General features: G+C 43.2%; 1 protein-coding gene across 1 annotated transcript in view; it reads right to left on the bottom strand.

Annotated features, from left to right (window-relative positions):
• Positions 1 to 20,818, bottom strand: part of SYN2 (synapsin II) — a 265,548-nt gene that overhangs the window by 84,532 nt on the left and 160,198 nt on the right. The window contains exons 2-4 of the mRNA XM_020981071.2: positions 16,294 to 16,351; positions 14,475 to 14,566; positions 6,142 to 6,298 (exon numbers count right to left, since the gene is read on the bottom strand). Coding sequence (XP_020836730.1) covers positions 6,142 to 6,298; positions 14,475 to 14,566; positions 16,294 to 16,351 — 307 coding nt within the window. The remainder of the gene's footprint in view (positions 1 to 6,141; positions 6,299 to 14,474; positions 14,567 to 16,293; positions 16,352 to 20,818) is intronic.

The following is a 20,818-nucleotide window of genomic DNA, read 5'->3' as shown; positions in this document are numbered from 1 at the left end:
CCACATCTCCAATTCAACTGGACGGGGAAGACCCTGTTGGTCAGCATAGCTTCAGCAGATTTTCCATTAATACCCCGCCCCCACCCTCTTTACTAAAAAACAGCTGCCTTCCAGGCCGTGGGATCCGACTGTCCTCCTCCCCAAATGCTTTGAGTCTGACTGTGGAGATGGCTCCAGAGATGGCTAGGCCAGTACTTATACCAAACGTATACAATTCCATTTGAGTTGGCCTCTACTGTTCCACGCGGTGGGGAGAGGACACTTGCATCTCTGGCTATGCCAGCCTAGAGAACTTTGGGTGCTAAGTCTATGTTCCTATGAGCCTATGACCACCCTAGCCAAGTGACAGTTACAAAACATTTTACCACTTCCTTATATGCATCCCCCCATTACTTGAATATAATCTCCTTTAGGGAGAGAATTCTGTTGCTTTTATATTTGAAATCTCAGCACTTATTATGGTAGGTAGAACATCATAAGTATTTGATGAATGTCATTCATTCATTCATTCATTCATCCATCCATTCATTCATTCACAGCCACTCTGGAAGACTGTTTACCAAGTCACGGAGGGGTTGCAATATGCAGTGAGTCAGCTGTGAGATCCAAAGCAACAGAACCACAGATCTCTAAAGTATCAACATGAGAAACTTTGACTTTAAGACCCACTCCTCACACTGTGATTCCTCATTGTCATGTGGAGTTATGGTGACAATGACCTTCCATGGCTCCCTATTACCTCTAGGATCAAATAGAATCTTCTTTGCTTGACATTTAAAGCCTGGGATCACCTGACTCCAACCAAATGATCCTTTTTACTATTCCTCATGAGCTAGTTTCCATTTCCAGGCTCCATGTCTTTGCCCAGGCTATCCCTCGTGCCTGGAATGCACCTTTACCTCCACCACTTAGAATCCCTAGTTTCCTTCAAGGTTCAGCTCAAATGCCTTCTCTTGTATGAGACCTTTCCTGATCCCCCTACATGCTAGTACCTTCCGCTAAAATTACTTTGTATTTCTTGTACATCTTTTGTCTATCACTAGATAGGTACTTGTTTTCCTCTAGTAGAATTTAAGCTTCTTGAGGACAGGGATGGTTTTGTTTTTGTCTATTTGAACTCTGTGCCTTAAATACAGCATCTGGTAAGTACCCATAAATGCTTGTAGATTGATTCATTGATTGGAGGCAAGCTGTGGGGGATGCTTTAGGCTTGCCGTTTAAGAGCCAGGCTAGTGGAGCAAGGCTGGCAGGAAGGGGGGAAAATCCTCATTAGGAAATCACAAAGACCTTCCAATGAGTCATTGAAGGGTCACAATCTGCCTTGGTGGAGGTTATACCCACAAGGATGAAACTGTAAATCTTTAAGTATACGGGACCAATGAAAAGACTGCACTCCCCATAAGTGACTCTTGTCTGCATCTGCCCATGGATTTACCAAAGGGGAGCTATGCGAAATTTGGGGGAATTCCTCCAATTCTTTTGGTGTTCATGGATGCAACAGAGCCCTCAGCTGTCCCTCACTCAACTCTCACTATATTCCTGGTTCATGTGTTTTTTCCATGTGGTACAGAGAGGATAGAATCCTCCATATGGAGTAAGACCTGAATTCAGATCCTACCTCAGACACTTACTACCTCTGTAATCTTGGACAAGTCCCCCAAATTCTCTGTCTTAAGTTCCTCATCTGTAAAATGGGATAACATACTGTGTTGTAGTGAGGATCAAAGGAGACAATATTTGTAAAGCACTTTGCAAAGCTTAAAATGGTAAGTAAATGCTAGCTTTTGTTATCATTTTTCTCCTGATAATACCCTTGCTTCGACCTTAAATTTGCTTCTTATAACTTTCACTCATTGCTCCAACTTGAGTCTTCTGGGATCAGAAAGAACAAGCCTAATCCCTCTTCCATGAAAGAATGAAAAGACGTGTATTAATCACGTCCTAGATATAAAGCATTGTACCAAGTGCTGGGGATGTGAAAAGAGAAGTAGGACAATTACAGCTTTCATGGAGCTTCCTCCAAGGAGGGAGGCAAGACATGAAAGTGACTCAAATAGTGGAAGACAGAAAGACTGAGCATCCCCAGGTCTTTCATTTCCATGACTTTACCTCCAGGTATGTCACCTGTTTCCCTTCCTCTGGATGTGCTACAGGTCATCAAGGTTTAGATGCAACATAGTAGAGTGGAGAGAGTGCTAAATCTGAAGCCATAGGCCATGGGTTCAAATCCTGGCTATTCCACTTACTCTCTATGTGACCTCCCCTCTGTAGACCTCAATTTTTTTTTTTTTGGCTAGGCAATGGGGTTAAGTGACTTGCCCAGAGTCACACAGCTAGTAAGTGTTATGTATCTGAAGCCGCATTTGAACTCAGGTCCTCCTGAATCCAGGGCCGGTGCTCTATCCACTGCCCCACCTAGCTTCCCCCGTAGACCTCAATTTTTTAAAAAGTGTAAAATGAGGGGATTGGATGTGATGGCCTCTAAGATCCTTTCCAGCTCTAAATCTGTGATTCCATGATTTATCCTTATTAAATTTCATCTTATTAAATTTAACCCAATGTTCTAGCCTAGCAGGATTTTTGGAACCATGACCCTGTCACCCAAAGTGTCAATCATCCCTCCCAGCTTCCTTGTCTTCTGTAGAATTAGAATCCAATTTGCAGATTATACAACTGCTGGACACCATTGTCCCCAAATAGACCCTCAAGAAGCCAAATATTCTAAAAGGTTGACCCTGCCTGTAATTCAGTTGGGTGATCCAGGGCGTCTTCACTACCAGGCCCTTACCTCCTTCGGTCTCTAAAACACACCACTGCTTCTTATACCAAGAAGCTGGGGTTTGAACAGAACCCACCAAGAATAAGGAGGGGAAGCCAAGCCTGAGAAGGAAAGAAAGTTAAAGATTTTCTTCTAAAGCCACAGGCATGAAAAGCCAGCCCCATCTCCCACTTCCCAGGAAGGGCTGGGAAGCAATATCCTGGATGCTGGGCAGTGTCTGTCTGGTTGAGGCCAGGGCTGTGGGCCATGTCTCTTAGTCACCCATGTTTTTAAAATTCAATTCAGCAAATGTTTACAAAGTGTCTGCTAGGTGCCCATCCCTGTCCTAGGCACTGTAGTGGGTTACAAAGAACCCAGTATGTCTAAAATAGAACTCATTATCTTTTCCTACAAACCCAGGCCTCTTGAAATTCTCTAGTTCAGTCAAGAACACCATCAGCCTTTCAGATTCTCAGGTTTACAACCTCAGATTCATCCTTAACTCTTCTCTCTCCCTCAACCCACATATCCACCCAACTGCCAAGTCTTAATAATTCTTCCTTTCCTACTTCTCTTGCAAACATCCCCACGAACCTCCTACTTAGTTTCCCTGCCTCAAGTCTCTCTTCTCCAGTCTCTATTCCACACTGCTGCCAAAGTCATCATCCTAGAGCAGAGATCTAGCCATTATTCTCCTGCTCAATAAATTTCACTGTCTCCCTATTACCTCTAGGAACTCCTCTGTTTGGCATTTAAAGCCCTTTACAGCCTTGCTCCAACCTACTTTCCCAGCCCTATTATACATTTTCTCTCCTTCAAACACTCTTTGATCCTGCTAAACCATTCCATGTCCACTACATTCCCTCTCTAGCTCTTGCACTGGCTGGCCCCCATGCCTGGAACATCCTCCCTCCTTTCCACTGCCTCTTAGAATCCGAAGTTCCCTTTAAAGCTTAGCTAAAGCACCACCCCTTACACGAGACCTTTCTTGATCCATCCCCCTTCTAGTGCCTTTCACCCAAATTACCTTCTATCTATCTGCAGGGGTGGTGCTGGGAAATGTTTAACAATCAACTCACTGAAAAAAAAATTGTTGACCCACTTTTAGGTTTAATATCTATTATTAAGTTTCTCCATCACTCTCTAAAGGCTAGACAATTTAAAAAAAAAAAGCAACAATAAATCAAGCCCTGATCTGTAGCATTTGCTGATTTCTGAGGTGTAAAATTTAACAACCAGCTCTCAAAATCAGGTTCAGGCTGGCTCCAGCACATCCCTATTTTTGGTACATTCATCCGTGTATCCACGTTATCTCCACTTATTGAATGTAACCTCCTTGAAGGCAAGAAGAACTTCATTTGTGTTTTTATACTCTCAGTTCCTTAGCACAATGCTGGGCCCATAGAGATAGGGACTGGATCTTTGATTTTATTGGCAAAGGGAACTTCAGAATGAGGAAACCTCTCTCCCAAGGCTGGTCAGTCCCTTCTCTGCAATGTCTAGTCCTGGAAAGTTGGCTGTCCCAATGGGGGCTAAATGATGTATCTGAAGTCTCACAGTCAGTATGTACCAGACATGGGATATAAACCCACATCTTCCAGGATTCAATTTCAGCTTTCCATTCATTCTACCATGCTGTTTGGTGTATAGGAGACATTTAATAAATGCTTATTGATTGAATGGTTGATGAGATAGGAGGAAGAGGGGTAAATGAGGTTGGCTGGCGAGCACAGGGCTAACTTGGTGAGCGCCTTGAATGCGTTCAGGAGCTCAGATTTGATCCTGTAAGCTGTGGGGACGCTCTTAGTTTTTGTTCTTTCGGGACTGGATTCTGGCGCATTTCTGTTCCTGTCCCATAGTCAGAGAGTAGCCCTCCTCTGCTGGCCGGGCCCGACCTATTTGAGGTCAGTGAAAAACCAGGAAGATTATCTGCAATGCCCAATACTCTCCTCACTTTCCCTAAATTTCCCCAACATATTCCCTTCCTCCTTCCCCCTACTCATTCCCTCTGCAGCTCTTGGAAAGATTCCCATGTGCAGACATAGTTTCCAAGTGAGCATTGTGGGATGATGGAGAAGGCTCTCCGTGAATGGAGAGTCAGGACGCTTGGGCTGGAGCTCCCCCCACTCTGCTACCTGCTAGTTGGTGTGACCTTGGGTAAGTGGCTTGACTTTCCCAGTCCTCTGTTTCTCCATGTGTTTGAAATGAAGGGATTGGATCCAAAAATTGTAAGTACAGAGCTAGAAGGGACCTCACAGGCCATCAAGTCCAGCCTTTTCATTCCACAGATGAGGAAGACCCAGAAGTTAGATGACTTGCCCAAGTCATACAGGTGGTAAGTGGGAAGGAGGAGGGAATAAACATGTATATAGCACCTACTATGTGCCAGGGACTGTACCAAGTGCTTTGTAAATATCTGACTTGATCCTCACAACAACGCTGTGAGGTAGATGCTGTTATTATCCCCATTTTACAGTTGAGGAAACTGAGGCAGACAGATGACCTGCTTAAAATCACATAGCTAGTAAGCATCTGGGTATGGATTTGAATTCAGGTCTTCCTGACTGTAGGCTAGCACCCTAGTCACTATGCCACCTAGCTAGAGGAGCTGGGACTTGAGCTCAGGTCTCATGATTCCGAATTTAGCATTCTTTCTACTATCGTATGATAGACTCGGTGCTTTCTAAGGTCTCTATGAATTCTGTGTTGTGTTGTGTTGCATGTGTGTATGAGTGTGTCTGTGTATGTGTGTGTATGTGTGTGCATGTATGCAGAGGGATCTCACTGACATTCTCCATACGTACACACTAGCAGAGACCGCTGTAGAATCAGCCAACACGGAGCCAGCCTGCTTTGACCTGTCCCCTCTCAGCTCTTCTCAGTCTCATGAAGCTCCCATCTGACAGCTGGCCCATGTTTCAGCACACATCATGTGTTGTGACATATGGTGTGCATTTTTTCTACCCCTCTGGCCTCCTGTGACTGATGACAGCTGTTATGCGCCTTTGGGTCATCCTTAAAGAATGGATGCATTGTGTAGATATAATCTTCCAGAACATTCCCTGTGCCAGAGTTGTCTGCATGACACACACATGCACGGACATGCACACACGGTCAAACACACACACAGAGCCTTCTTCAGGCGCCTTGTTATCACTCCACTCTGCTCATCTCTGCTCCCCGCACCTCACAGCCCAGGCTCCTAGTTCCAGGGTCCTCTCAGGCCCTCTGCTGGTCATGGGGTGGGTGTAGATTGGAGGACACAGGTCCCTTGGCATCCTTTCTCTCTGGGACCCCCTTCCCCAGGCTCCAGGAGAGACACAAACACAAGGGCTAACACAAAGGAGACTTCCCAGGTCCCACCCAGCCCTCTGCTCACTCACCACCCAGGGCTTGTCGCAGAAGTTGTAGATGGAATCCAGGGAGTTGACGCTGGGGATGCCTGCGTACTGCATGCCAATGATCAGGTTTCTGTAGTCCTCATTCTCGGCCATGCCGAAGGAGTGCTGCCGGACAAGCACAAAGTCTGGCCGGAAGGATCTGAAGAGAAGAATAGAGACAGAAGTTGTTTACCCGACTGGACTCCTCCATCCACATTCTATTGTGAGTTGAACTGTATGCAGAGCCTTAACATATCCCCAGGCAGCTAGGTGGCACCATAGTGCATAGAGCACTGGGCATGGAATCAGGAAGACTCATCATCATGAGTTCAAATCCAGCCTCAGACACTTACTAGCTGTGTGACCGTAGGCAAGTCCCTTAACATATACCTAGACCAATGTAGAAGAATGCCAAGATGGCCCTCTAGTGAAGCCAAGCAGATTAAAATGTAATTGGGAAATATTTCTACAAACAAGCAAAAAATACATTAGAACACAGATAATGTTAATATGTGGTTTTTGAAGTTATTATGCGGACACAGGAATTCTTATGTACAGTTTTGTGGATGCCCCCTTTCTATCTGAATTTGATATCACTGGTGTAGAGTGAAAAGCACAGGATTTGGAGCGTAAAGACCTGGGTTTAAACCCAGAGATTACCAATTATCAGCTTTTCCCTTTTCTGGTCCTCAGTTTCCCCCTCTGTAAAATGAAGGGGTTCAACTAGATCAGGGTTTCTTAACCTGTCCTCTGTGAATTTTTTTAATCTCAATAACTATTGTTCAATATAATCAGTTTCCTTTGAATCCCATTTTATGGGTTTAAAAGCATTATTCTGAGAAGGAATGGATGGGCTTTACCAGACTGCTGCCAGAGGGAGATATATGACCCATCAAAGGTTAAGAACCCCTGGGCCAGATGATCTCAGATATTCCTCCCCACTCCAAATCCTATATACTAAAAACCACTCTGCATCATAGAATCACAGAATGGCCAAGTTGGGATGGTGTTCAGCAGCCATCTATCTAGTCCAACCCACCCTCCAAGATAAATCCACCTCTACATCACTACATTCAAAGGATCTTCTGTTTGAAGACCTCCAACGAGGAGGAAACTGTCACCTCATTCCACTGCTGTATTTCTTGGAAAAGTTGCGTTGCCTAACCTCCTCTCATGGCTAAGAAATTCAACAAATCTTTACTGAGTACCAGAAATCCTCTAACTGCCAAATCCAACAGCCATTTTCTCGGGCTTCATTCTACAAGATTTCTTGCCACCTTGGACCATTCCTTCCTTCTGGATATGGTCTCCCCCCCCCCCCCGGGTGTTGATGAAACTGCTCTTTATCCTTCAACCTGTCTGTGTGAAGGTTCCTTTTTAGGCTCATTTACGAATTCATCAGCCAGCTCTCTCCCTATGTATGAGTATCCCACAACACTCTGTCTTGGGCTCTCTTCTCTCTTTCCACATTCTCTCTTGGTGACCTGATCAACTTCCAAGGGTCCAATGATCAACTCCACACAGATGATTCCAAAATTCCTATCCAACCTTGATTTCTTTCCTGAACTCCAGTCCAACATCACCAGCTGCCTGCTGAATAATTTCAATGCAATAGGTCTTGATAGGCCTTTGTAGGAAGGACAGAAGGAAATAATCATTTATTAAATGATTACTATATGGCAGGTACTGTGCTAAGCACTTTACAACTATTGTCTTGTTTCATCCTCACAACAACCCTGGGAGGTAGGTGTTATCATTATCCCTATTTTACAGTCGAGGAAACTGGGGCCAAGAGAGGCTAAGTCATTTGCCCAGGGTCACACAGCTAGTAAGTGTCTGAGGCTGGATTTGAACTCAGGTCTTCCCAACTCCAGGCCCTGTGCTCTGTCTACTGTGCCACCGAACTGCCTCTATTCATCACCAAGACTACACAGTTGAAATCACAGGTCTAGCTCCCCAGCTCCCAAATTATAATGATGATGATGGTGATGACAAATGACATTTACATAGCACTTTAAAGTTTACAGACTTTATCCACTTTGATCCTCCCAGCAACTCTGAGGAGTGGGGGAAGGGAAGAGATTATGATCTCCGTTTCAGAGATGAGGAAGTCATAATGGCTCACAAGGCTCATAGAACTTTCCAGCATACAACTGGTCATTCTGCGAGCAAGGCAGGGTTAGGCAGCTCCCACCATCATGGAATCCTAGGACAGATGAAGCTTACAGAGCTTAGAATCCCATCAGGGAGGCAATACACACGCAACCCTTAGTACAAGGTTACATGTTCAGTGCTTAAATCAATGGTTTAAAATACAAATGTCCCAGGTGAAAGTGATGGAAGTGTGCCATGAGAAACAGTGAATCTAAAGAACTAGAGAAACATTCGCAAACATCCACTAATGCTGAGAGAAGTAAACAGATACATAACATGCATAATGAGGTAAATGGTGAGACCGGCCATGATAAAACGGAAACATAATGCTATGCAATCAATCACAATAACCAAACATGGCCTGAAAGGGGAGATACGGAATGCAAAGTTCTCTATTTTTTGCAGAGATTGGGGGGACGGGTGCCACGGGGGGACACTGCATATACTGTCAGACTTGACTGATGTGGGTTTAGTTTTGCTGAACTGATGCTCTCTCTGTCTCTTCTCTTCTCTTCTCTTCTCTTCTCTTCTCTTCTCTTCTCTTCTCTTCTCTTCTCTTCTCTTCTCTTCTCTTCTCTCTCTCTCTCTCCCTCCCTCCCTCCTTCCCTACTTCTCTCTCTCTCTGTCTCTTCTCTCTTCTCTTCTCTTCTCTTCTCTTCTCTTCTCTTCTCTTCTCTTCTCTTCTCTTCTCTTCTCTTCTCTTCTCTTCTCTGTCTCTCTCTTCTCTTCTCTTCTCTTCTCTGTCTCTCTCTTCTCTTCTGTTCTGTTCTGTTCTCTCTCTCTCTCCCTCCCTCCCTCCTTCCCTACTTCTCTCTCTCTCTGTCTCTTCTCTCTTCTCTTCTCTTCTCTTCTCTTCTCTTCTCTTCTCTTCTCTTCTCTTCTCTTCTCTTCTCTTCTCTTCTCTTCTCTGTCTCTCTCTTCTGTTCTGTTCTGTTCTGTTCTCTCTCTCTCTCCCTCCCTCCCTCCTTCCCTACTTCTCTCTCTCTCTGTCTCTTCTCTCTTCTCTTCTCTTCTCTTCTCTTCTCTTCTCTTCTCTTCTCTTCTGTCTCTCTCTGTCTCTCTCTCAAAAAATTTTAAAAAGGATGGCAGTCTGGGAGGGGAGAGAGAATGATATATTGGAAAATGAAGAGGATGTAAAGCCAAAAGAACTCAATAAAGATAATCTAAGTTTCAGAGGCGTTTAGAGGCCCATGACATTAGAAATCATCTTGGACCAGAGTAATCCAGAAAGTCTTCATGAAGAAGGTAACACTTGAGAGTGGTTGGGATTCTAGGTGCCCGGGGGGACACTTCCAAACCACTTAGTATAAATGAGTTTAGTTTCTCAGATGCTGAAAAACATCTGATTGTGGGGGTTTGGGGCATGAGGGGAGAAAGGCTCAGTAGAGGAAGGTGAACATAAATCAGACTCCTTCCCCCTTCTGCCCGTGTGCCGGTCCTAGTCCTCAAGCTCAGTCTTTAAGGACTCTGGCACCTCCTGGAAATAGCCAGGGAACAGTCGGGCCGGGCCCAACCCAGTCTCCTGAGTCAAAGGTCTGGGCAGCCTGATGAAAGGCACCAGTTCCACGACGTTCTCCTTCCTGATGGCTTACCGCAAATCAGAAGGTGGGGAGAAGAACAAATATTTTTCATGTAGCTGAGATTGAGTAACAACAGCAGGAAGCAGAGAGGACAGAACATTCTCTGCCTGGCAGCTAATGTCTGGTTCAAATTGGTCCAGGAAGGCATCCTTGTTTCCAGCTGCTGCCCGTCAGGACCTGGGCCTCTTACCTCATGCCTGTGGTCTCTGAAAGCAGCTGTGCCTCCAAAAAAGAAAGATGTCTTACCCAAGGGGTACAATGTAAAGTACACTGGATTCTGAGGGGGAGGACCTGGATTTAAATCCCACCACTGCTACTGACTACCTGAGTAATCTTAGGCAAACAAATCTTCTGGAGCTTTAGTCTCCCCATTTGTAAAACAGGATGGAGTCAGACTAGGTGATCCCAAAAATTCCTTCTGTCTCTCACCTATGAATATCCATTGGTGTGAATATACCCTAGGATCATAGTTTTATATCAAGAAGGGACATTAAAGGTTATCTAATCCAACTCCTTCATTTTACAGATGAAGAAACTGAGGCCCAGAGAGGTTAGGCCCACAGTCAGATTGCTGGTAAGCAAAGGATCTGGGGCTTAAGCCCAAGATTCTAATGTCATTTCCAGAGTTCTTCCCATAATCCACTGTTCTTTTTCCTTCTTTTACAGTCACCCTCAACGGCTATGACCCTAAGTCAAGTTTTCTGACCTGGGGCCTTAAGGTGCTCCTGGTAAATAGAATTACAGACTCTCAGATCTTGAAGGAACCTCAGAGTTCAACAAGGCTCACATTCCACTAAGTTCAGGAATATTCCCTATAGCATCCCTGACAGCTTGTCCTGTAGTCTCGGCATGAACACCTGGAGTGGCTGACAGCTGAGAACCTAAAGGTATTTTGGGATCTTGGCTGGATTTGCATAATAGAAACCAACCAAATATCTAGGAACTTTCTCATGCTAAATTTTTCTCTACTGTAATGAAGAACTCATTCCCTTTGCCTGCAATCAACCTATTTACTTCCCAACATGCATCCTCTCCTCCACCCAGGCAGGTCTTTCCCCCATAAACCTTCTTTACCTGGTTAAGTTTTTGCTCAGGGCATTTCTCCTGGTCCTCACACCAGCCTGAAGTGCATTCCCTCTCTGCCTACCCCAATTTGCATGTCTGCTCTTCGAGGCCCATCTCAGCTCCTACCACTCCATTCCAATCAACTCAACAAGTATTTATTAAATTCCTCCTATGTGCCAGGCACTATGCTTGGTACAAAGAGGAAAACCAAAGAATTTCTGCAGTCAACAAATTTTTATTGTATTAGAGGGAAATATATATATGTATATGTATGTGTATATGTATACATACGTAAAATATATGTACATATACACATACACACATACACATATACACACATATAATATATATCTACCCTTATAAGTAAATACAAAGCTCCAAGGAGAAGGCATGGGTCAAACATGAAATGCAACTTGGTAGGTGGCACAATGGATAGAACATAGGATTTGTGTATCTGTGAGACTTGAGTTCAAATCCCACCTCAGATAATTATTAGCTGTGAGAGTCTGGGAAAGTTTCTTAACCTTTCTCTGCCTCAGTTTCCCTATCTGCAAAATGGGAATAGCAACAGCATCTATCCCCTAGGGTTGTTGTGAGAATAAACTGAGATACTATTTGTAAAGTACCTTGCAAATCCTAAAACACTTACATGCTAGCTGTTGTTGTTGTTATTAAAACGGGAATTGCTAGGGACACAATAGTAGGGAATAATAGGATGAGAAGAGTGTGTAACAGTTATGGAATGTATGTAGAGAACAGGAGCAAGAATAGTAGATAATAAGTCTCAAGAAGAGCGTGTCTGGAAATAAAGCCTACTTTGTGTTCAGGTAAGTTTTGAGTTGTAAGAGTCTGGGGAAAAGTGGATTATAGAGTAAGACTTAAGTAGCTATGTCCAGCCTAAGCAACTGGACAAAAAAACTGTACAACCTTGGTGTTGTGTCCTCTCATGAATTCTATCAGGATTTGGGGAGCTGTATAAAGAACCTTTGTAAAATCTCCGTCTCTGTAAGGCAGAGTTCTGAGGCCCAAGAGTGTGTCCCCATAAAGAAAAAGTGTTCAAGGAGAAGCCAACAGAGCCAGATCTTGGGTGTGAATGTGCTTATGGTGAATGATCCATGGGACTATCTCTCTCCTGCTTTTGGACACTATACTTCTATTAATGTTGTCTAAACTTTCAATACCCTTTTTGGTGGCCACATTACACTGTAGATTTATGTCTGTGCCTGAGGTCCACTAAAAATAGCAGGTCTTTTTCAGATGAATACTATCTAGCTATTCCTCATCTGTCCTATACTTGTATAGCTGATTTTTGAAACCCAAATGTAGGACTTTACAATCATCACTATTAAATTTCAGTTTATTAGATTTGGCTCACCAGTTCTAGCTGGCAAGAGCTCTTTTTGAATCCCAAGAGCTCAAAGTGTTACCTATCCTTCCTAGTTTTATGTCATCTGAAAATCTGATAAGGATATCATCTATGCTTTCATCCAAGCCATCAATAAAAATGTGGAAAGGCACAAGCCAAAGACAGATCCCTGGGGCCCTTCTATTGTACTTACTGGCACAGTTTTTAATCAGCTACTGCCTGGTAATTATCAAAAAGTATCTTGGCACATGCGGTGTTGTTCAGTCATTTTTTCAGTTGTGTCCACCTCTTTGTGATCCACTTTGGGGTTTTCTTGGCAGAGATACTGGAGGGGCTTGCCATTTCCTTTTCCAGCTCATTTTACAGATGAGGAAACTGAGGCAAACAGGGTGAAGTGACTTGCCCAGGGTCACACAATTAGCACGTGTCTGAGGCCAGTTTTGAACTCAGAAAAAGGAGTCTTCCTGACTCCAGGTCAGGTACTCTGTCTGCTGAACCACCTAGTTGTTTCCCCAACTAGATTTTAAGCTTTCTAAAGGCAGGAGCTATGTGTTAGTTATGCTTCTTTTTATCCTCCTTAGAGCTTAGCAGAAAGCTAGGCCCAGCCCAATAAATACTTTCTGATTGATTTTTTCCCTCTAAATGACTGACTTCATGGAAAGCTGCTTCCCTTCTCCTTCCTTCTCTTTCTACCTCACTAGTAATAGAGCTCTCCTGAAGGCCATAAAACCTCCAAATTATTCTCAAGATGGAGACCTGGGGTTGAGGACTTCTCCCCTTCTGAACCAGGCCCATTCCTTCAATATCCTGTTTAATGGTCTTACTCCTCCCCCTCACCTTGATCTAGGAGCCCATGGCACTCTTGAATGTACTGATGTAAACTCTCACGAGAATACATACATATCTACATGTTTATGGGTTCTGTTCTAAATATTCTTGGGCATTTTTGGTGCATTCATGCATGCGTGCGTGTGTGTGTGTGTGTGTGTGTGTGTGTGTGTGTGTGTGTGTGTGTGTTTTGCCTTTGTATCCCCAGTACCTATCAGAGTGCCTGGCACATAGTAGGTGCTTAATAAACATTTGTTGATTTCAATATCCAATAAACTCCAGCGGCTCCCTATTACCATGAGGATCAAACATAAATCTTCTATTTGACCTTTAAAGTCCTTCCTGACTCAGTCCTTTCCTACTTTTCTGGTCTTGTTACAACCTACTGCTTCCCCTCCATGTTCTCTGCAGTCCAGTGATGCCTCCTTTCTGTTCCTCATATAAGATGCTGAATCTCCCAATTCTTTGGCTCTTCACTGGCCCCCTCAAGCCTGGAAAGTGCTCCCTCTTTCTTTCCACCTCCTGCCTTCCCTGACTTCCTTAAAGTCTCAGCTCAAGCTCTACCTTCTCCAAGCAGCCTTTTCTGGGCCTCCTCAATCCTGGTGTCTTCCCTCTGGGACCATCTCAATTTCTCCCGTATAGAACTTCTCTATGTATAGTTGTCTGCATGTTGTATCACCATCAGACCATGAGCCCCTTGAGGGCAGGGACTGCCTTTTGCTCTTCTTAGCATTCCCTGAGCTTAGCCCAGTGCCTAGCACACAGTAGGGGCTTAATAAATGCTGGTGGCCTGACTCACTGATTGATTGATTTTGTGAGTCTGGGGGCTTCTAGGCATATCTTGGGATTCTACCTCTCTCATCAGACTGAGGACTGTCACCTTTCCTTGTATCTCAGTGCTTAGCACAATGCCTGGCACATCGTCAGACTAGAATAAATGCCTATTGATTGACTCTCTAGGGATAAAGACTGTTTTCCCCATCATTCTGGAATATCCACAAAGGTGACCATACCTTTCTCATTAAACAAGGATCCCTCTGAAAATGGGAATAGTCTCTTTTCTATATATATACATATATATATATGGGAGCAACTAGAGGGCAGATTCGATGATTTCTTCTCTCTCATTGCACCTAACAATAAGGATAGTGTCTTCTTCTCCCTCTGTATCCCTTGCCAGCACCTAGCACAGAAAGCTCTACATAAAATTAAGAGTACTGCCCAACTCATGCTCCTAGGGCTTCTGAGGTCAGTGAGAAATCTGTCCTCTGATGCATCAGACACAGGTCAGGATGAGAGTACTCAGGGTCAGAGTTATCTTTGGCCTTTAGACAGACACTTACCTGACAACCTTTGTGCCATTTCGGAAGACCTGCATGTCCACGGCATAGGTTCCATCAGCGTGGGCCACCAGGTTGAGCTCTGAAAATTCTGCCTGTAAAAACAAGAGAGGGGAATGAGACCACAGTCCTGTCCAAGACAAGCTCCCAGTGGGAGTCCTACTATACCATGATATATATCATATATAATGCTGTATTATATATCATACTATACTATTATATATATAATATATATATATAAATATATATATATATATGTGTGTGTGTGTGTGTGTGTGTGTGTGTGTGTGTGTATAATAACCCTACTATTGCAATGTGTCACTCAGATAATATAAGAATGAAGTGAACAGGGAGAATTAGATCAAATGTCCCCCAAAGTCCCTCCATGGGGGAAACTAATAGGTTCTTTGAATGTTTTATGTTCATAGGCTCCTGTGAGTGTTTTATGCCTTATGCATTTCTCGCAGTTGTTGAAGTAAAAGCTATTCCATTTCCAATATTCACAGTAAGTATCTATGCTAGCATATGGACCCAGTTACCTCCATTGGGAGAACAGACACAAGCCATTACTGAGCTTTATTTCAGAAATTTCCCAAGAGCAAATCTGGGGTGTGTGCCTGAGCCAAAATGAAAGAATAAGCCCCTTGGGTTCACTTCCTAGTAATGGACTAAGTCTGTGTGAGACCAGAGATCATGGGGTGCCCTAGGCCACAGATGACGATAAAAATTTAATGCACCTTTTAAGATGCCAAATTCACCCTGGTTGTCTTTTTTGTTGTACCATGAAGCATGGAGAGCCAAAAGAAAAAAAAAATCTCTTCCCTTACTCTCAGCCACCAGAATGCCCTTGAACCTGCCCCCAGGGAAATGAGTCCTATTTCTAGAACATTTTCTTTACAATAGACTCATGAGACAAGTAAAACATGTATTATTTTCCCCTCTCTCCCATTGTATAGATGAAGAAATTGAGATTTGGAGAGGTAAAATTATTCTCTGGGGTCAGGTTTCAAACTCCAAATGCAAAGGACATCCTTCCCTTCTGCCATTTTGCCTCACACTCTGCCCCTATGGCCAGCTGTTCCTCTTACTGTGGCACCACCAGTGTTATTAATGGTGGTGGTGGTAAACTTGTAGGGAATCTCTTAGTTAACTATGTGTATGGGAACCACAGCCTTTAGAACCACACAACCACAGCTGAGTCACTATGGCAGTGTATAAATAAACAGCCTCACAGGCTAGATTTGCAAACCCCAAACTTGTAAGGGAGGGCTGATACCCCACAAATGAGTTCTCATTCCCCTGAGGCTCCTCCTGGGCAGGTGGCAGGAAAGCATCTGAGACACCAGCACCCTAGGCCCTTTAGGCCAGCTCCAGAAAAAACTATACACTGAGAGGGACTCCTCTGAGTGACTCCACTGAGTGAGGGACTCTACTGAGACTAGAGTCAGTATCTATTAGCAAAGCTTTCAAGAGAATGAATAAATAATCCATAATGAAAGGGAGAGTGGACCTAGTACCAGGAGGGCACCCTGTTACCACATTGGTGGATCTGATGGCTTGTATGTCCCTACATTCACTTCTATGTCAGTGCCGAAAGGTTGAGACTCCAGGAAGGAAAAGTGATAATATAGCCCCAACTAAGATTATCAAAATAGTGCACGTGCACGTGCGCGCGCGCGCGCACACACACACACACACACACACACACACACACACACACACACACACACACAAACATGACCCATGAGGAAGAAACATTTGCTTCTGGGACAAAATCCTGGCCAGTTGGCAGCCCTACCCCAACCAGATCTGGCTTACTTACCTGTTCCACTTTGATGTCGTAATCTCCGCAGACCTTTTTGCCCCGAAAACACTTGGCCCTGTGAAAAGAAAAGACAAAAACAAAACAAATGTGAGTGAGTTTGTAGCCAGAGCTCAGACGAGTTCAATAGCTAGTTAGCCCGGGAAATGGTGAGGCGAAGCAGCAAACACACAGGACAAGGAGTTGGGGGACTCGGGTCCCACCTTTTGCTCTATCACTAATTTGTTGTGTGATCTTGGGCAGACCACCCCATGGGCTTACGTTTCATCATCTGCAAAATGGTAACAATATATTTGTTCAGTCAATCCTGGAGTGCATGGGCTCAAATCTGTCATATAATAACAAGTCTTTAGCATTTCCTTAAAGTTTGCAAAATACTTTCCTCATAACCACCTAGTAAAGTTGGTAGTGAAGTCTTGTTAGCCCCATTTTATGGATAAGGAAGCTGAGATTTAGAATGGGTTGAGTGACTTGTCCAAGGTCATATAACTAATAAACATCAAAGGGGGATTAAGACCAACATTCTATCCACAACACTCATGACTACTCTAGATAAACACAAGATCTTCTTAAATAGTAAAGGGCCACACATGTAAGTTACTTTATTATTATTATTACTTATAATCATAATAAATGTAGAGCCTGGATTAAATGATTCCCCAAGTCACCTACCAGTGCCAAGATTGTATGATTTGATGAAACAAATTCAGGTCATGGGAGGATGGAAACAATAATGTGTTGTTGGAGCAGCTGTGAATTGTTAACTTGTAACCATGCCCCCCAAAGTCAGCAAACCATGGATACCCTTTGACTCATTGAACTATTGGCCATACACCCCACAAAGAGATGAAAGACAGAGAGAAAGGAGCTGCAGGTACACAAATGTGGTGACACTTTATGTTGTAGCAAGGAACAAGAAACAAAGTGGCTACCTATCCATTGGTGAATGGCTGAATAAGTTACGGCATATGAATGTGATAGAATATTACTGTACCATCAAAAGGGGATGAAAGGGACAGATTCAGAGAACACTGGGAAAGCTTTTATGAATTGATGCAAAGTGGTAGGCAGAGCCAGGAGAACCACGTATATAATGACTACACTGTAGAAAACCACTTAGTGGTTAGTTGGCTGGTTTTTATAATCAAGCAAAAGAAATTCCTACATTGGCCATGTCTGTAAAATAACATCTCGATCTGTACTCTGAGTCTATTATCTCTTTGTCAGGAGGTAGACATCATGCTTCATCATAGATCATCTAGAATCATGATGGCCATTGACTTGTTTGTCTTTACCATGTTACTTTTATTATATAAATTGTTCTTCTGGTTCTGCTCACTTAACTTTGCATCAATTCATATAAGTCTTCCCAAGTTTCTCTAAAACTGGAACCCAAACTAAAGTTTGCCATCATACTAAAGAGAGGGAGATTAAAATTTCATCTTATAAGCAATTATAAGCTCCCTTCTGTAAAGGGCAAAACATTTTAAAGGGATTTTAGAGGTCCATTTCCATAGGAATTATTGATATTTGAATTACGAATTACTTTTAATCTATTCATTAAAAGAGAACCCCCACTGGGTTAACACTTTGTTAGGATGGTGAGATCTTTGAGTTGGAAGGGACCTTAAAGTTAATTTAGTCCTACTACATCATTTTTGCAGAGGAGCAAACTGAAGGCCTAGAACTAGGATTTGATGACTTGCCCAGGATCACAGATGTCAAGGAATAGCAAGGAAGAATTTAAACCCAGGTCTTATCTGAACTATTCTATATACTTGAAAGGGACAGACCAGAATTCCTCTAACAATATTCCTTAAGAGAGATTTTTTAAAAAGGTGGTTTTAGACTTGCCTGGATAAAGGAAGTGAAGACTACATGTCTGGTCATTTCTAGGCAGGCTGAATAACAGTATCAAGAAAGGTAAGTTTCTTTGCAATTTCTACCAACAGCCCACATAGTAGTCTTGTATAGCAAAAAATGGAACCAGATACGGAGTCAGAAAACTGAAGTCTGAGCAATCATTTAAAGTTACAAAGAGGCAAATTGAGGCTTGAAGTCAGGAAGAATTTCCAAAAATTGCCACTGACTCAAAATAGAAAGTGTTGCCTCCAGATACAGTAGGCTCCCCATCACTAAAGGAATTCACATAAAGCCTCTGGAACTATGTGTTACTATGTTGTTAAGTAAAACAAAGGGTTTTAACTCTTTCTGTGTCATGGGTCCCTTCGGTAATCTGTTTAAGCCTACAAATTCCTCAAAATCATGTGGGCTTTAAAAAAAATCATAATTGAAGGAAATGCTACATTTCAGTTAGAGATTAATGAAAATATTTTTTCCCTATTCAAGCTCACAGACCCCCTGAAATCTAAGCACGGACCCTTTGGGTTAAGCACATCTTGTGTGGAAGGTTTTCTTCGGCATGGGCTGGACTGGGTGACTAATGAAGTTTCTTCTCCCTTTAGGATCCTGAGATTCATTGTCTGGGGTTCAAGTACGGACTATTTGTTAGACCTTGGGCGAAGCGTATGACTCCTCTGAGGTGCCTCATTTTCTTGTTCATGGTAGAGATCAAAGAAAGCCATGCATAGAACATGCTTCATAACCACAAAGGGTTATATAAATGGCAGCTGTCATTCTTATTAATGGAAGGGGGGGCATCCTTAATGTAGTTTCTAATTCCAGTTACTTTTTAATTTAGATTCTTCCCAGAAGGAATATATAATCGGCTCTAATAGCAAACATCAAAGAGAAAACCTTGGCCTATTTTGTATGTAGACATCCAGGGCCCCAGACTCCTGTCACCTAGGCATCCTTCCCTGGGCCCCTCTATTCACTGAGCAACTAGAAGCTCCCATGCTTGAGACCACAGAGTGATTTAGAAAGCTTCACACTTCCTCATCCCCATGTCTAGTCTACTTCTAAGTCCTATTCTACCTTCATAATCATGGTGGAAAGTATACTAGACTTGGAGTCTAGGAAGACCCGAGTTGAATCTCATCTCTTAACACTTACTGTCTGGATGACTATAGGCAAATCTCAATCTCTCTGAGGCTCAGTTTCCTCATCTATAAAATGGAAGTGATAACATTATAACTACATCATAGGGCTATACTGAGTTAATACATATAAAGTGCTTTATAACCAACAAAATGCTCTACAAACACAAGTTATCATTATCATTATTATTATGATCTCCTTTCTTCTGCCACCAGGCCCTGTGTTGTCACAACAACTTCCTACCCAGTCTTCCTGTCTTCAGGTTCTCCCTGGCTCCAACCACTCCTGTGCATCCCTGCCAGAACCATCTTCCTAAAACATTCTTTTTTGGCATGTCATTTGCCTGCTCAAAAATTTCTGTGGGCTATGGGACAAAATCCAAAATCCTTAGCCAGGCATTCATGGCCTTCCACAAACTAGTGCCAATCTATACTTCCACACTTATCTCTCATTCCTCCCACACACAATCAGCTACAGGCATCTTAGACTCCTCAGTGTCTTCTGAAAATGTCACACTCATTCCTACCTCCATGACTTTGCTCATGTTACATACCTTCATCTGCCTTCCCACCATTCCTAACCCCCTCCACCCCAAACCATCCAGATCCTACCTAGCCCAAGACCAACATCCCTTGGGTATAGATGTGGTTGGATTCTTCTTCAGTGTATTCAGTGGCTTACAGAATCTCAGAACTGGAAGAGAACTTAGTGGCTATCTAATCCAAACATAACGCAAAGAAGTCCCCTTGACAACATCTGATAAGTGAGGGGCTCCTTGTTGCCCATTGAGTAAAGCTCAAACTTCTTTGGCATTCAAAGCCTTTGACTTTCTGACACCAGCCTATCTTTAGAATCTTAACACTGTCCTGTGCACATTCCACATGATTGCTAACCTGAATTACTTTCTTTTTCCTCAAGATTCCTTTGTGCTTTCCTCCTTCCACATTCTTGTTCAGGCTCTTTCTTCTACTTGGAATACCCTCTTTCCCATTACTCCCTCGCTGAAGCCCTACCTCTTTTTTTAAAGCCTAACTCCAATGTCACCCTCTCCAGGAAACCTTCCATGATCCTCTCTGTCACATTATCCTTCCCACACAGTCCTTTCTTTTGTACCTCTTTAATGTACTTACCACATAATAGCCAGCAGTAGTATTCTCTGTCTGTGTCCCCTTCTGTTCCCTTCTTCCCCTAGACCATACAAGTTCCACGAGAACTGTGACCATATGGTGTGGGATGAGAAATGAGTAAAGAAGTATTTATTAAGCTCTTAGTTTGAGCAAAACACTAAAGATTCAAATACAAAAGCAAAGGCAGTTCCTGCTTTCAGAGTTCACATTCTAATGGGAGAGACAACATGGATAGATGATGGAAAGATTTGGATTTGGAGTCCAAAGACCTAAGTTCAAACTCCAATTATGCCTCTTACTAGCAGTATTACCTCAAGTAAGGCACTTAATCTCTTCAGGACTCAGTTTCTTCATCTGTAAAATGAGGAGTTTGGACTAGACTGGGTTCTTCAACTGAG

This window comes from Phascolarctos cinereus, unplaced genomic scaffold (assembly GCF_003287225.1).
Source record: "Phascolarctos cinereus isolate Bilbo 61053 unplaced genomic scaffold, phaCin_HiC Scaffold_4;HRSCAF=312, whole genome shotgun sequence".
In the NCBI taxonomy this organism is placed as follows: Eukaryota; Metazoa; Chordata; class Mammalia; order Diprotodontia; family Phascolarctidae; genus Phascolarctos; species Phascolarctos cinereus.
This window is presented reverse-complemented; position numbering and strand designations above follow the sequence as displayed.